Source organism: Trachemys scripta, chromosome 4 (genome assembly GCF_013100865.1).
Source record: "Trachemys scripta elegans isolate TJP31775 chromosome 4, CAS_Tse_1.0, whole genome shotgun sequence".
In the NCBI taxonomy this organism is placed as follows: Eukaryota; Metazoa; Chordata; order Testudines; family Emydidae; genus Trachemys; species Trachemys scripta.
Genome location: NC_048301.1, coordinates 114,538,338 through 114,555,229, shown reverse-complemented (window position 1 = coordinate 114,555,229; position 16,892 = coordinate 114,538,338). Strand labels below are relative to the sequence as shown.

Sequence of the window (16,892 nt, the reverse complement as noted above, 5' to 3'; positions counted from 1 at the left end):
ACTCTGATAAACTGGGTATGCTACATCTTTGGGTGCAGAGATGCTGGTACATCTTTGAGTAGCCAGAGTCAGGGGCTTGTTATCACAGGAGAATGAATCAGGGGTTCAGTGATTAGGGTGCCCATCTTGTCAGATTGCAAAGCAAAGCTGGGGCTGTCATAAACCCAGAGGAGAGTCCTTGAGTGAGTGAAGGGCTGGTGGTGCCAGGGAGCTGACACCCAAATACTACTAGTAAGACTCTGTAGGCGGAGGGGGTGGGGTAATGAGGTGATGCTCCATCCCCAAGAAACATCAGAGTGGAGCAGAGAGAAAAAAAATCTTCTCCTCCCCTCCACCATCTCTCACTGTGTCAAGCACTTTATACAGAGGACACCTGTGAATACACAGAGGAAGCTAAATGTTACTTACTCCAATTTCTGCAGTTTGCCGTTTGGGTGTTTCAGTCCATCACACAGGAGCCGCACTCCGGCATCTCCCAGTTTATTACCACCCAGGTTGAGCACTGTCAGGCTCTGGTTGGTTCTGAGAACAGCAGCGAGATCCCCGAAGCCAGTGTCTGTGAGACCACAGTCCCACAACCTGCAGGAGAGACAAACACACAGAAGGGGAATCACAGTGTGAACGGGGCTCATCACAGCTGTTCTGACAGTCAGCCCAGCCCACCAGCCCCTCTCCCTGACCAATCCACCCTGAGTAATAAAATAGAAGCCCTCCTCCACTGCCTGTCCCAACTCCCATCCTATTCCAACTAGGAACCAGTGGGGGGTGGGACTTCCTGCCTAAGCCCCACCCCCTTGAACTTGAGTCTTCACCTATCAGCACTGTGAAGGGCCCAGACACCCCAATCCTTAAACCTCTGCCATTGACCAATAAGTATTAGGGTTCTAGGTCAGACTTCCTCACTAAGCACCGCCCCTCAGCCTTTCCACTGACCAACCAGAATTTAAGGGGCAGGTGTCTGGCCACCCTAAGTCCCACATACCCAGCTTTCAGCCAATAGGATTGGACTTGCCACTGATAAGCCCCGGAATGGTGCGACCCAATCAGAGGAGGCCCATCACTACAGGGAGGCTGTAGGGGTATCCCCCTCCCCAGGCAGCTGGGCCGGGCTCAGAGCAGGACCTGGGAGACCCTGCCCCTCCATGCCCCCGGCACTAGCTCTGCTGCTGTCCTGCAGGACACAGATGTCTCCTGTCTCTGCTCCCAGCTCTGAAACTCAGGCTTGGGGAGGGGAGGCAGCTGTGAGGCCCAGCACAGACAGAACTACACCCACCTTCCACTGAGAGCAGGAACCAAAGGTTGGGGAGATTGGAAGACAAAGAGGAAAACAGCCCCACAACCAGGGGGAGCTCCAAAGTTTGGAGGAAAAGAGCCCCTGAGAGGAGGGCGACCATGTGACCCTGTTGGCAGGGCCTGTTCCAGAAACTCTGGTGGGGTTATTGCAACAGAAATTTTCTACTGGATTCTGCGTTCCTCCCCGCAAAGACTGGGCTCCTGGGGGAGCTGCCAGCCAGTGGAGTGTGAAACTATGGCAGCAGTCTGTTTATGACCATGTGCATCTCAATGACCAGCCCCCAGCATGGCTGTCACATACTGCCACTCCGCCCTCCCTCCAGGGCTCATGGGGAACCCTCTGCACCCCCAACAGCTGCCAAATCTTGAACAAATGTAGAGACACCCCTCCCACCAGAACTGTCACCTGCACAACCTCCTCCATCACTACTACGGTTGCCTTGAAAATATTGTCGCTCTGCGGAATGGTGAGGGGAGTCCCAATGTTTGAGAGAGAAAAAGAGCCCTGAATTTGTATGAGGGAGGGAAGCCCTCACTCCCTGGGAGGCCCCCAGGTTCAGTCAGGGTTGGTAGAGCCCCAGAGATATTTTGGAGGCAGGAAGAGAGGCACCCCAATGCGATGAGAGACTCTAAGTTTGTGTTGAACAACAAAAGAAAAAAAACTCATGGGTGTATGTGGGAAACTACGGAGAAAAGCGCTAGCAGGGGGAGGTGGGGAGAGGGTGTTCTTGATTAAGCAACAGAGAAGAGCTCAACTGTTAGGATATAGATATTTAGGCCTGTCTGTAAAGGCCTATACTTTAAGAATTTAGGTGTATTCTTATCACTTAGCTAGTTATAGAGGTATAAAATAAAGAATTAAAATTACTGTTTGTCTGTGTAAGGGCCTTGTTGTACTGTGACAGTCTGAGGCTCTGTTTTTAGGCTAAGTAAGGCCTTTGGCTAAGCAGCAGAGGCAGCCATAAACTGGGAAATGTATGGTTACAGTTTCACATTCCAAACTAGTTACATGGAAATAAGGTGCTATTGGGCTGTTAGGAATCTTATTAATAGACACAGCTAAAAAACCCTTATGTCTGTATACATGTAGTTGTAAAATCCTCACTTCTGTATTGTTTTGTATGTTTATTTGCATGGTCTCTGTCTGGTTCTGTGATTGTTTCTGTCTGCTGTATAATTAATTTTGTTGGGTGTAAACCGATTAAGGTGGTGGAATATAATTGGTTAAATAACCATGTTACAGTATGTTAGGATTGGTTAGTTAAATTTCAGTAAAATGATTGGTTAAGGTATAGCTAAGCAGAACTCAAGTTTTACTATATAGTCTGCAGTCAATCAGGAAGTAAGGTGGGGGAAATGGGAACAGGGACTGGGGGTGGGAGAATTGGGATCATGTTTTGTTAAGGGGGGAATGGGAACAGGAACAGGGACATAGGTAAGGCTCTGTGGTGTCAGAGCTGGGAAGGGGGACACTGAGGAAGGAAACTGGAATCATGCTTGCTGGAAGTTCACCCTAATAAACATCAAATTGTTTGCGCCTTTGGACTTCAGGTATTGTTGCTCTCTGTTCATGCGAGAAGGACCAGGGAAGTGAGAGGGTGAAGGAATAAGCCCCCTAACATCAACAAGATTTAAAGGTGAGGAAGGAGGAAAGACAAATAAGAAATTGAGGAGCAAAAGACCCCAAAGTGGGGAGGGGACACATGAAGGAAAAAAAGGACGCAACTGGGATAAAAAAGGAGAGATACCCTGCAAATGAGGAGTGGTGTTGTGGGTAAGCTTATGGAAGGCGGTAGCTGTGTCAACGGTATGGGAGTTTATTCGTTGCCCTGGGTGGTGATTAGAGTCCATTCTGGAGGCAGAGATTCTCTTTGGGAATTTGATGCTGGGCTCAGATCTCTGGAAGAGGAGCTTCTGCTGTGTGACCATCTCAGTCCAAAACAGGTGAATAAATGTAAATATGACAAGTTTCACTGAGAGTTTACCCAGACTCCATGTCACTGATTTCTCCTCTGATCTGCAATGTGCTGGACACCTACCACCACTTGGCTGAGAGTAACGCTGGTGTCAGAACAGGACACCGGTGCTAGAAGAAGGAGCAACACTACACACACAAACAGTCCTGCCCTGAGGATCCTACAATCTAAATAGACCAGACAGGTAAAAGATAAGGAAAGGAAATATTATTATTGTCATTTTTCAGATGGAGAATTGAGACCCATAAGAGATTGAATGACTTGTCCAAGGTCGAGTGTCCTGAGTTCAATCCAGCAATTTAATTATACGGCCAGCCTTTCTCTTGCACAGAGCTGTGCTTAGTCCCTTGTGTTTCTCAGGTTCAGAAGTGCCCCCCATATTTTTTAATCAACGTGACATCTTTTCCCCCCCTTTTTTTCTCATGGTTGAGGCTCTTAAGGAAGAGCTACTTACCAATGTTGAACATTAGGGCCTGAGCAAATGATGAGGCTTCCTATTGATACCTATTGTGATTTGCTAAAGTGTGTTGGAAGGTTCAAAAAGATCTAACTACTGCCTATACCAGACCTAAACAAATTTGAACAGCTGTTGGAAGGGAATAGAAAAATTCAAAATGGGTTCCCTAGAAGTGAGGGAACTCTAGTGTGTGTGAGTGTGGGGACAATGGAGGGGGGGGAGGTTGGACTGACTCAGATGTTTTTGAAATGTCACGTGCCATTTCCAGTATTTTAGAAATTCACCATACATTTCAAGAGCAACATTGTGTTCTATCAAAATTACAAGAACTTTCATTGTTTTCATTATGTACTAGGATGGCTTACAAAAATGGCCACAACTAAAAAAAACAGTGTTTAATTTTCACCAAAAGTGGCAAAAATCTTCTAAATATGATTGATAATGCAACTATGTACTGAAAACTGTTTTTGAAAGTTTGGGAAATACTTAGACTCAGGTGATATATTGTATGCATTTTCACATACTTTTTTTCCCTTTCATTAAAGCAAAAGTCTGTAATCATTCAACAATATGAGATTAAACCATGAAATGCAATAAATAAATAAATAAATGGTCATCATTTGTAGATTGGACTGATTTGAGAACAGTTTTTCTGTCTGCAATTTTTATGAAGACAAGAAGACTCCTACCCCCATATATAAAATGTTTTTGTTATTACCTCTTCAGCTCTTTGGCCATCGGGGATAACATGACCTCCTCCTTCTTAGAATTCTGCCCTTCCACAAAATAGGAATGCTAGAAACACTACAGTCTCCACTTATGACTCTGATCCTTAAACTTGTAGGCTGATGAAGGACAGTAAAAGCACTTAGATTTCATTATTTATAGATGCCCTTGAAAGCACAGCTGCTTTAAGAAGCTCCATTCTAGGCCTTTGTTTCACATTAATAAGTACTTTTCCAAAAACATAATCATTTTCTCACATAGAGGCAGTATTGCCAATTCCAGATTTTCAAAAGTCATGAGTCAGGCCCCTAAAATCATGATTAAAATTAATGCTTTTGTATGTTTTTTTCTTAGCCTTCTAGTTCCTGAGTGTGTAGGTTACACATGGGTCACATTTTTAATCCTCTGTCCACAATCATGAGGGCCCAAAAAATATGATTAAATAAAAAAATTAAGGTAAAATTCTCAAATATTCACATTACTCCAGGAGCTGAGGCTGAATAAAACCCCCACCAAGAATTGTAAACCTCACAATAAAATGGTAAAATTTGCAACTAGGTGGTTCTTTGCGCAGTTGATTCTTTAATACGGCTTACAGCTCTTCAATTTCATGAATCTGTTATGGTCAGAAATCAGAAGAGCTAGAACACACCACCAGACACAACAGCCAGCATTTGTCTCTCAATGGGCAGAGTTGTGTCGTGTTTCACTAAGTCCTTTTGAAGCAAATGTCCATGAGGAGAATCCCCACCCATAAAATTCTCTAAAGCTTTTCTCTTTTTTGTCATCCCAGGGCCTTCCTCTAGTGCCCTCTAGCAGCATTCTGAGTAGAACACTCAATTGTGACAAGTTAAGGCTGAATTTGCTGAGACACGTTAACATGCTGTCACAGGGGGCACTGTCCCTTCAGAGGAGCTGCCAGGCCCAGCTCTGTGGTCTTGGTTTCTTCCCTCAATGAGGGCTTCTGGCGGCTGTAGTCCAAAGCAAAGCCCAAGAGACACTCTGGTTATTAAAAACAATGAGGAATCCTTGTTTTCATTGGCACTACAAAAGTGTTTTCCACCCCTTCTTGTCAACTGTTGAAAATAGCCTACTTCCACCTTAATTGAATTGGCTAGTTAGCATTGACCCCCACTTGGTAAGGCAACTCCCATCTTTTCATATGCTGTATATTTATACCTCCCTACTGTATGTTCCACTCCATGCATCTGATGAAGTGGGTTTGAGCCCATGAAAGCTTATGCGCAAATAAATTGGTTAGTCTCTAAGGTGCCACAAGGACTCCAGGTTGTTTTTGCTGATACAGACTAACACGGCTAGCCACTTGAAATCTGATTATTAAGTAGCTCTGCCTTAAAACCTTAATTATATGAAAGAGAGACAATATCCATTTTAAAAAAGCACATTCCTGGAACCAAGAATCACAAGAATGAACACAGTTAAAACTCTGGATCAGAACTCAGGAGGTCTGTGTTCAAGTTACTGGCTTTATGATATGCTACCTGTGTGACCTCAGGCCCGTCGTTCCATCTTTCTGGAATTGTAATATTGTAATATTTCCTTCCCCTTCCCATTGTCTGTCCTGGAATGAGATGGTCACATAGCATAAAGGGATCCTCTTTCAGGGATCTCAGCCTAACACCAAACTCCCAAGCAGAAACCTGCCTCCAGGCTAGACTGTAATCAGAGCGCAATGCAGACAGCAAACTCTCTGGCTGCTTGCACAGCTCCCTTCTCCCCAAAACTGCATCTCCACCAAATCTTGCAAAACCCAATAAAACTAACACAATACATGTTGCCCCAAGGCTAAACCTTGCTTACTGCACTGGGAAGACTATAACAGAACTACCTGGTGACACCTGCCATTATAACATGTACAGTGCTGAACACACTGAGGCCCTGATTGCAGCTGGGGCACTTAAGCAATACCATAATACATTAATCATTAAATAACAAAAATCTTGTTTAATTCAGAGTTGTTGGTGACAGCTTATGCCCTTCTCACACTGCAGAAAACCAGGAAATTCCAAGCAAAGGTAAACACTCACACTGCCCCTTGGAGGGGCAATAGCCATTGGGAATAAGTGCACGCCTTCCAGATGCATTCACTGTGTTAGGTATAACTGTACTGAATGGTGGAGGAATAGGTGGAAGCAGCTCGGAAGAGCTGTGATTGTGACACCAGGAGATCTAGGGATTGGCTTGAGGAGCCTCATCATAGAGCTGCGACTGTGATGAGAGGGGATCTGGGTCTGAGTCTCTCCACTGTGTGTAATCTCAAAAGAAAGAGGAGCACGTGAGCCATGAGGTTCCAGTCAGCATCATTCCAGTATAGAATTGTGCAGGTTGTGTCAGTAGCAGGGCACTGGGTGCTATAGCTATTGTCAGTAGTGACATGGGATATAAGAGCAGTCTGTGGATTTAATGATGGGTAGGGGAGAGCATAGGTTTAGGTGGTAACCTGTGTGCAAGTCTCAAGGGATTATAAAGGGCATGAAGTGGCTGGTACATTTTACAAATGTGGCATTCTCTCAGGGGAGTAGGCTCAGTGTTTGAGTGTAGGACAAGGTAGGTAGCACCTGTCCATCACAATGAAAAGACAGAGTGCAAGTGTGTGCGTGTTATGGGCATTCTGAGATATCACTCAGAGAGGGCAGAGTTAAGGTTGTGTGGATGTTTACCTTAATTTAATTCCCCCGATATTAACAGTTCGTTCTCAGATTTCTACCCTGGGCGGGTTTCAAACCTCGAAGTTGAAGAGTCAGAGGGGTGGTAAGTGGCCCAGTGGTCTCAATGAGATATTCTCAGCTGAAAGAAAATACCCCATGGAGATGAAGACAGACTGAAAAAAATAGCTCTGAAACATGTGAACTGTTCCATTAATTTCTGTGGATGTTCCCTTCCCCCTCAGTGCTGAAGAGTTTCTGATGTGTGTCAAACATACCTGTTTCAGGCTTGTGTTCTTGGTGCATGCTCTGAGCATGCCTGTTCTAAGCTAGAGGGCAGGGCTTCCCGAGATCCTGGCTCACATGCAGGATAGGGAAATGGGCTCAGACACCCCCAACAGGCAAGCCCCCTGGCACCTGGCTGACTTGAGGCGGGGGGGGGGAGGATAAGGGTCAGACTCCCATAAATGGACAGGGGCTCCCAGAGCCAAGCACACACGGGGAGGCGGGGGACAGGAAGCGGGGCTTAAACACCCACAAAGGGACAGTGACTTCCAGATTACATGGAAGGGTTAGAGAGAGGGGCTCAGACACCCCAGAAAGGCAATCCCCCTCCAGAACCTGGTTCACATGAGGAGGCACTGATCGGGGTCACACCCCCATATAGATGATCAAGGCCCCACCCCAGTGCCTCGCACTCACACAGGAGCATGGAGAAGAGTTCAGACACTACCAGGGGGACAAGGGACCCACAGTCACACAAGGAATAGGGAGAGGGGTTCAGACCCCCCTTGAAAAGCAAGTTCCCCCCGAACCTGGCTCACATGAGAGGAGCAGGGAAGGGGGAGGTCACGCTTCCTTAGATGGACTGGGGGGAACTCAGATTGTGGCACATGCAAACAATTCTCCCCCTGTGCCTGTAGACCCCCATTACCTGAGTCTCAACCCCTCTTCCCACCTACTCTTTCACCCCAATCGACCTCCCCTCCCAGCGAGCATTGGCTTGTGTGTTTTTTTCAAACAATAATTTCAGCAGCTTCTGCATATTCTGCTATACTCAGATTCTATTTTCCCCCAAATTAACCTCCCCCCCGCCCCATAATAGAGGCAGATTGGAGCAATACACCTGCTTCTTTTACTTCAGATTTCTGTCCTGGAATGGATTTGGACTCACAGTGCCTGGGGTGTTACTCAGATGCAATTTCCATAACATATCCCTGGAGTCACTCAGGTCCTGTGATGGGTAGTTTTCCGGAAGTAGTTTCTGTCTCTGCACATGCTCAGTTTAATACATTAGGCACATAAATAGGTGCACAAGACTTCTGAAGTGCCTAATGGGAGACGAAAACTCTCTCTGAAATAACGTTTTAATTTGATTTATCCCAAAGGGCTTGTGGGTGCCAGGCCCTCTGTTGGGGAACCCTTGAGCATTTGAGACCCTGTTGTGACGCTGTCTCTTTACTGTAATAAAAAAATACAACCACCCTAAATAAAATGTGGAATTTATTCAGCTAGCATCTGAGGTCCAGTATCTGCAAAGAAAAGAATAAACTGGCGATAGTTCACTTGTTGAGAAGAGAAGCTCACTGGAGACACATGGAGGTTCTGCTGACCAAATTAATGCTGTATCTGGTGGTGAACAGTAAGATGCAGGGAGCCCATTAACTGGTAAAGTGGGACAGACTAAAGGGAGTGGACAGGCATAGAACACACAAGCAGAATAAATAGTGCACAAGTGACCTTTTGAATGTTATTTTGCTGTGGGGGGAAGGTGGGTGAGTCTTTGCATTTGGGTTTTCCTTAATTCGTGGGTGGGAGTTGCTAGGTGGGGATTAGCTAAATGGAAGGAAATAGGAAGGGAGGGGGACGAAGAAGGCAGGGGGGAAGGAAGGAAAGAGGGGAACATGGAAAGAGGCTAAAATACACTGACTGTGATGGGAAAGGACAGGGTTGCAACAAACAGCACAAGGACGAGAATGTTGAGAGTAACAACTTGTAGCAGGCAGTCTGATGACATCCGTGTCCATCAGCCCTGCTGAGGCTGCTTCTCTGTCTGCTCCAACTGGCTGGGAGTCATCTCTGGTCTTGGGCTTGGTTCTGGAGTTTCATGGAGGTTTAAGACCATGCCATTAAACTGGCAGCAGAAGCTGACTGGCAGCCAATGGAGAAATTGGAGCACTGATCTGATGTGGTCATAGTGGCATAAATCACAGAAGAGGTGGCGAGTTCTCTTCTATTGGCTGGAACATATGCAGTGTTAGACTTTGTGTTAGGAGCAGTGAATTACAGTGATCCAGTCCGGAGAGGAGAAGTACATTGAACTATTTGGCTAAGTCCTTGTCTCGGCAGAATGTGTGAAGTTTCTGAGCAAACTGGTGATTCCGATTCAAACTCTGTGACAGGTCGTACCTATAGATCACCCCTTGGGGTGAGGGTGGGCCCCTCTCTCATCCCTAAGGTCTCTTTCTGGCTGGAGGTGTCACTATAGCGCTGGTTTGGAGTGCAACCCACAAAACAGTCTGGGCTCACCCCACTGTTCTTCACAAGTTAACAGGTATATAGTCTTTGAGAAGGGGGCTGGGTTCCTAACACCCTCAGTGTCAGAGGACCAGGCTGAGCACCTGGGCTCTAATGAAAAGCAAAGCAAAGTGAAGATGGTTCTTCTGCCTCTCCAGAGGGTTCAGGCAGCAGAATCTCTTCTGCAGCTTCTCTGTGGAGCAGGGGCATGCTAGTTCTACTTCCCTCTTAAGTTCAGCCTGCCCTGGGCTTTGATCCTTCCTTTTAAGGAGCCACCCCTCTCCAGGTGCAATAGTTGTCACAGATGTACCAGTTTGGGCTTAGTGTGCCCAGTGGACATCATTAACCCCTTTCAGACTGGGGTGGGAATCTTTCCCACCACATACCCCACCCCTCAAGATAGCAGTCATGATTTCCTAATCCAATCCTGATTTCCCCAACAGACCCTGCCAGGGCTGGCTCAGTCCTCTGGAGCCCCAGGGTGGGGCATACTCGATGAAGAAAGGAGCTTTGGAGAGTCTAGCTGCAAAGCTGAAATAAGTCTCTACTGAGCATCAACAATGAGATTTTTCAAAGGCTTTTAACTTTGAAAATTGGGGCAGAAATAGGCATATCCCTGGCACAAATGCTTCCCCCTGCCAAATTTCAAGTTCCTGCTCAAAAGCTGGGGCCGGGAGGCTGTGGGGGATAGTGCATCTCACTGAAAAGTTCACCAGAATTACTTGCGGGAAACAGTGTGTTTCCCTAGCCTATGGATGAAAATGGATGAACCCTAAGGCTGAAATTTCACAAAAATATCCAGCTTGAAGCAGACACCCAGCATGGAAAATTTAAGCCAGTATGGTTAAGGTTAGCAAAGTTATAAGCAACAGAAAACAGGGTCTACTGATGGAAGTGTCAGGATCTCATAACAGCAGGTAGCACTTCCAGCTTCACTTAAATGTATATGTACTCTACAAAGCAAAACGTAGCTTTTGACATTAGCAAATATAAAATCGATTGAAGGCATCATACATCCATTGTACATCGTAGTGCACGCTGGGTAGTGCTTTCGTAGCTCTTGTAATGTAGTATTCAAAAGAAAGAGAAAGATACACCATGATACAAGAAGAAAAAATTAAAAGCTGTCTGGTGAATTCTAGTCCTGGCTGACATATTCAGTGCTTTCTAACTTGTCAATAACCATGCTGTGCTATCTTGGGTGCATATTTTTGAAGCACAACTTCTGTGTGAGGTGAATGTGCTGTGACATTAATTGCTTCCGAGAAGGAGTGTATGTACGCCTCCTTTTCATATTGTACTGCTTTGTCCCTTATTAATAAACTAAGCTAAGCTTGGTGATTTGGTCTCTTAAATACCTTTAATATTAAACCACAAGTGTTGCCAAGCAATGGCTAGACTTCTGTGAATATTGTTAGACTGACACAAATCACTCTCCCTGCGGGCGGGGGGGGGGGGGGGTGGGGGAGGGGGAGGTGGGGGAGATAAGTAACACATTCAGATGGCAGCAGCTCCATTTTAAGCAACAATGACTTATGGGAGCCCCTCTCTCTGATGCTCCACAAACTCAATTGGTTTCCCCTTCCCTTCCAGACTGAATTCAAAGTCATCATACTAATTGTCAAGGCACTAAATAGGTTATGATCTAAAGTGTACACTAAAGAACTCCACATTGCAACCTGCATCAGTGTGACTGAACTGGAAGCTGCCATGATGCAGTGCATCCACACTAGCCATTCTATCTTGGCAGTATGCAATGCACTACATTCAGTGCGAGCGCACTCTGCAAATGCTGCAGGGCCTGTGGGTTGTTGCACCTACCCAGCATTTCCTCGTGATGCTTCCTGGAGCAGGCGTATAATGTCTATGGCTTAGAGTGTTAGTGTGCACTTAGTCACTCTTTTTGCTTTGCTGCATTGCCTCCTTTAAATGGTTGGGTCCTACACAAGGATCTGCACATTTGTTGTGAAAAGCAATACCCTGCACTTGCAGATGCCATGACAGAGGGTCAGCAGCTCCTAATTCCACTCCCCCCACTCCCTACAGATTCTGGGCCTGGCGTTATCAAAATGCCCATGGAAGGATGGGCAGGGGCAGGGTGGAACTTCAGTAGGACAAGACTCATTGCACAACTGCAGCTGCTTTGCCAGTGCTTGTGCTAAAACAGCGCATAGGGCTGCAGTGGTGGAAAATATGTGATTGTATTTCCTCTGAGCAGGTTAAACACCAGAGGTGATGGGATCCCTTGTGCACTGCTGTACACACGTTTGTGTGCGGCTGTGCAGCGTTACAGGTATGGTATGAAGTTGTGCTGTTGCTGCCAAGGCCAACAACCTGTAGCAGAGAGTCTCAACTGTGCTCCACAGGGACAATCTCACTGGAGATGTCCAGGTTCAGACTCTTGGGCATTGGAGCAGAGTGTTCTCAACAGCTAGAACTCAGCTGTAGAAGGCCTTCTGAGAGGGATCAGACTGAGCCCTAGCCTGGCCATAGAGCAAAATGCAAGATCACTGCTTTGCAAAAGCCCTTGCCAGGAACAACACCAGGGTCATTATGAGATGGAGATGGTGTAATAAGAGGAAAGATAAGAAAAAAGGAAATTGGGTGGATGTGACACAGAGCGCCCTTGCCAAAGGGCTTCCTGTTCTTTGCAAACAGCTCTCACCACAGGCCTGGGAAACTCAATACACCAAAGACATCTTATAGGATATTTATGCATCAAGTATAACATGTAATGTATCTACAGAACGCTGTGTTGTCAACCCTTGTCAGATCCCAGAACATTCAATAGAAAAGCATCAAAGACCATGGCAAATGATAAAAACCACTTGGATGTGAAAAGGAACATCACAGCAGGTAGGGTATCCCCAGCTAGTTCTGCAACTGACTGAACTTTGTGGGGAAAGCCTAGTTCATTAGAAACGAAAGGAACCCAGGTTCACGCTTTAGGATTTTGTTTTGTGTTTCAACCAGTTGTTTCCATCACCTTCTCTCTTTCCTGGATAAATCTTTTATTCTTTCTTAAATAAACCTCTTGTTGTTTTTATGATAAGTGTTCACAAGTGCTGTGTGGCTTACATGAGCAGTGGTTAAGGTAACTCTGATAACTAGGGTGCACTACATCTCTGGGTGCAGAAATTCTGGTACTTCTGTGAGTAGCCACACTCAGGGGCTGGATATCACAGGAGAATGAATCAGGATTCAATGATTGGGATGGCATAAGCCCAGAGGAGAGTGCTTGAGTGAGTGAAGGGCTGCTGATACCAGGGAGCTGACACCCAGCTACTATTAGTAAGACTCCCTCTTGCTGTAGGCGGGGGGGGGGGGGGGAGGGGGGGGAAGGGGGTAATGAGGTGAGTCTTCATACCCGAGAAACATCAGAGTGGAGCAGAGAGAAAAAAAAAATCTTCTTCTCCCCTCCACCATCTCTCACTGTGTCAAGCACTTTACACAGGGGACACCTGTAAATACACAGAGGAGGCCAAATGTTACTTACTCCAATTTCTGTAGTTTGCAGTTTGGGTGTTTCAGTCCCTCACACAGCAGCTGCACTCTGGCATCGCCCAGTTTATTATCAAAAACAACTTGTGGCACCTTAGAGACTGAAACCAGTTTATTATGACTCAGGTTCAGCTCTGTCAGGCTCTGGCTGGTGCTGAGAACAGCGGCGAGATCCCCGTAGCTAGCATCTGTGAGATGACAACTCCACAATCTGCAGGAGAGAGAAATGCAGAGAAGAGGAATCACAGTGTGAAGGGGGATTGTCACATCTGATCTGACAGGCGGCTCCGCCCACCAGCCCCTCTCCCTGACCAATCCACATGCGGATTTAGAGGTAAATGAGGGAAGACAAATGAGAAGTTGAGGAGAAAAAGGACCCAAAGTGGGGAGAAGACACATGAAGGGAAAAAAGGACGCAACTGGGATAAAAAAGGAGAGACACCCCGCAAATGAGGAGTGGTGTTGTGGGTAAGCTTTTGGAAGGTGGTAGCTGTGCCAACAGTACGGGAGTTTATTCGTTGCCCTGGGTGCTGATTAGAGTCCATTCTGGAGGCAGAGTTTCTCTTTGGGAATTTGGTGCTGGGCTCAGATCTCTGGAAGAGGAGCTTCTGCTGTGTGACCATCTCAGTCCAAAACAGGTGAATAAATGTAAATATGACAAGTTTCACTTAGAGTTTACCCAGACTCCCTGTCACTGATTTCTCCTCTGATCTGCAAGGTGCTGGACACCTGCCACCACCTGGCAGAGGGTAACACTGGTATCAGAACAGGACACTGGTGCTAGAAGAAGGAGCAACACTACACACAGAAAGTCCCTGCCCTGAGGATCCTACAATCTAAATAGACCAGACAGGTAAAAGGTAGGGAAAGGAAATATTATTATTGTCATTTTTCAAATGGAGAATTGAGACCCATAAGAGACTGGATGACTTCCCCAAAGACACACAGAGAGTCTGAGTTTTGATCCAGCAATTTAATTACACCACCATCCTTTCTCTTGCATAGAGCTGTGCTTAGTCCCTTGTGTTTCTCAGTTTCNGTGGTAGCTGTGCCAACAGTACGGGAGTTTATTCGTTGCCCTGGGTGCTGATTAGAGTCCATTCTGGAGGCAGAGTTTCTCTTTGGGAATTTGGTGCTGGGCTCAGATCTCTGGAAGAGGAGCTTCTGCTGTGTGACCATCTCAGTCCAAAACAGGTGAATAAATGTAAATATGACAAGTTTCACTTAGAGTTTACCCAGACTCCCTGTCACTGATTTCTCCTCTGATCTGCAAGGTGCTGGACACCTGCCACCACCTGGCAGAGGGTAACACTGGTATCAGAACAGGACACTGGTGCTAGAAGAAGGAGCAACACTACACACAGAAAGTCCCTGCCCTGAGGATCCTACAATCTAAATAGACCAGACAGGTAAAAGGTAGGGAAAGGAAATATTATTATTGTCATTTTTCAAATGGAGAATTGAGACCCATAAGAGACTGGATGACTTCCCCAAAGACACACAGAGAGTCTGAGTTTTGATCCAGCAATTTAATTACACCACCATCCTTTCTCTTGCATAGAGCTGTGCTTAGTCCCTTGTGTTTCTCAGTTTCAAAAGGGCCCCCATATTTTTTAACCAATCGGGTATTGAACATTAGGGCCTGAGCAAATTTTGAGGCTTCTCACTGTGAAACCTATTGTGATTTGCTAAAGTGTGCTGGAAAAATTTGAAAAGATCTAACTACTGACTAGACCAGACCCAAGCAAACATTTGAAGATCTGTTGGAAGGGAATAGAAAAATTCAAAATGGGTTCCCTAGAAGTGAGGGAACTCCAGAGTTTGTGTGAATGTGGGGACAATGACGGGGGGAAAGATCGAACTGACTCAGATGTTTTTGAAATGTCACGTGCCATTTCCAATATTTTAGAAATTTGCAATAAATTTCAAGGACAAAACTGTGTTCTATCAAAATTACAAGAACTTTCATTATTTTCATTATGTACTAGGATGGCTTACAAAAATGGACACAACTAAAAAGATCCCAATGTTTAATTTTCACCAAAAGTGGCAGAGATCTAAATATGATTGATAATGCAACTATGTACTGAAAATAGCACTGTTTTTGAAAGATTGGGAAATACTTAGACTCAGGTGATATATTGTATGCATTTTCCCATACTCTTTTTTCCTTTCGTTAAAGCAAAAGTCTGTAATCATACAACAATATGAACTTGTATCATGAAATGCAAAAAAGAAGAAAAGGTCATCATTTGTAGACTGGACTAATTTGAGAACAGTTTTTCTGTCTGCAATTTTTATGAAGATATGAAGACAAGGAGACTCCTACCCCCTATTTAAAAAATGTTTTTGTTATTACCTCTTTAGCGCTGTGGCCCTCAGTGTTAACAGGACCCCCTTCTTCTCAGAATTTGGCCATCCTAGCTATTGAGGAGGGAATTGTAACCCGCCAAACTCTTGAGACTGCAGCACTGTGGCCAATACTTACGAATCCATTGCTTGATGCAGCTTCCTTTACAAGCTACTTCCTGTGCTGTTCAGTGATCATGCAGAGCCAGGCGGTCTCACAGAACTCTGCGATATTCACTGTCTAACTGATCTGCATTGTTTAACATGATCCTCGCACAACTTAACAACCAGTTCCAACTGGCTCAACACGTGGTATCATCTAGGCTCCCACTTGTGAGCAACTTAATTTGCAACTGAATAACTACATCCAATGTCACCTATCTGTTGGCAATAGGCTCACTAATAATCTCAATGCCAGGCAGCTCCCGGGAAGCAGCCGGCATGTTCCCACTCTGGTTCCTACATGTAGGGGCTGCAATGGAGCTCCGCTTGATACCCCTTGCCCCAAGCGATGCCCTGCCATTCCAATTGGCTGGGAATTGCAGCCAATAGGAGCTTCAGGGGTGGCGCCTGTGGATGGGCAGTGTGGAGAGCCACCTGGCCACGTCTCCGTGTAAAAGACGGAAAGGGCATGTGACGCTGCTTCTGGGAGCTGCTTGAGGTAAGCGCCACCCGGAGCCTGAACCCAACCTCCTGCCCCAGCCCTGATCCCCCTTCCACCCTCCAAACCCTCCATCTCAGTCCAGCACACCCTCCTGTACTCCAAACTTTATCCACAGTCCCACCCCAAGGCCCGCACCCTCAGCAGAGTCCTCGCTGCCCCATACCCCAATCCCCTGAAACAGCCCTGTTCCCCCTCTCACATTCCAAACCCCTCAGTCCCAGCCTGGAGCACCCTCCTGCACCCTAAAACCCTCATCCCCAGACTCATCCCAGAGTCTCCACCCACAGTCAGAGCCCTCCCCCCCCCCGCACCACAACCCCTTTCCCCAGCCCGGAGCCTCTTCCTGTACCTGAGAGCCCACACCCACAGCCTGAGCCCTCACTGCCTCTCGCATCCCAACCCACTAACTCAGTCTGGAGCCCCCTCCTGCACTCTGAACCCCTCACCCCTAGCCCCACCCCAGAGCCCACACCCCAGCCAGAGGCCTCAACCCCACCTGCACCACAGCCCCCTGAGCCAGGCCAGTGAAAATGAGTAAGTGAGTGAGGGTGGGGAGAGCAAGCGACGTGGGGGGATGGAGTGAGTGTGGGCATGGCCTCAGAGAACGGGTGGAGAATGGGCGTGGCCTCAGAGGAGCAGGGCAGGGGGCGGGGGAAGAGTGTTCAGTTTTGTGTGAGTAGAAATTTGGCCACCCTAGCTATTGAGGAGGGAAATGTAACCTGCCAAACTCTTGAGTATGCAGC

The 16,892-nt window shown here is 46.5% G+C and overlaps 1 protein-coding gene across 1 annotated transcript in view; it reads right to left on the bottom strand.

The window, feature by feature from the left end:
- Nucleotides 1-404: 404 nt before the first annotated feature.
- LOC117876518 (NACHT, LRR and PYD domains-containing protein 3-like) overlaps nucleotides 405-16,892 on the bottom strand; it is an 83,952-nt gene continuing 67,464 nt past the window's right edge. Inside the window, exons 8-9 of the mRNA XM_034768781.1 lie at nucleotides 13,132-13,347; nucleotides 405-579 (exon numbers count right to left, since the gene is read on the bottom strand). Of these exons, the coding sequence (XP_034624672.1) occupies nucleotides 405-579; nucleotides 13,132-13,347 (391 nt within the window). The remainder of the gene's footprint in view (nucleotides 580-13,131; nucleotides 13,348-16,892) is intronic.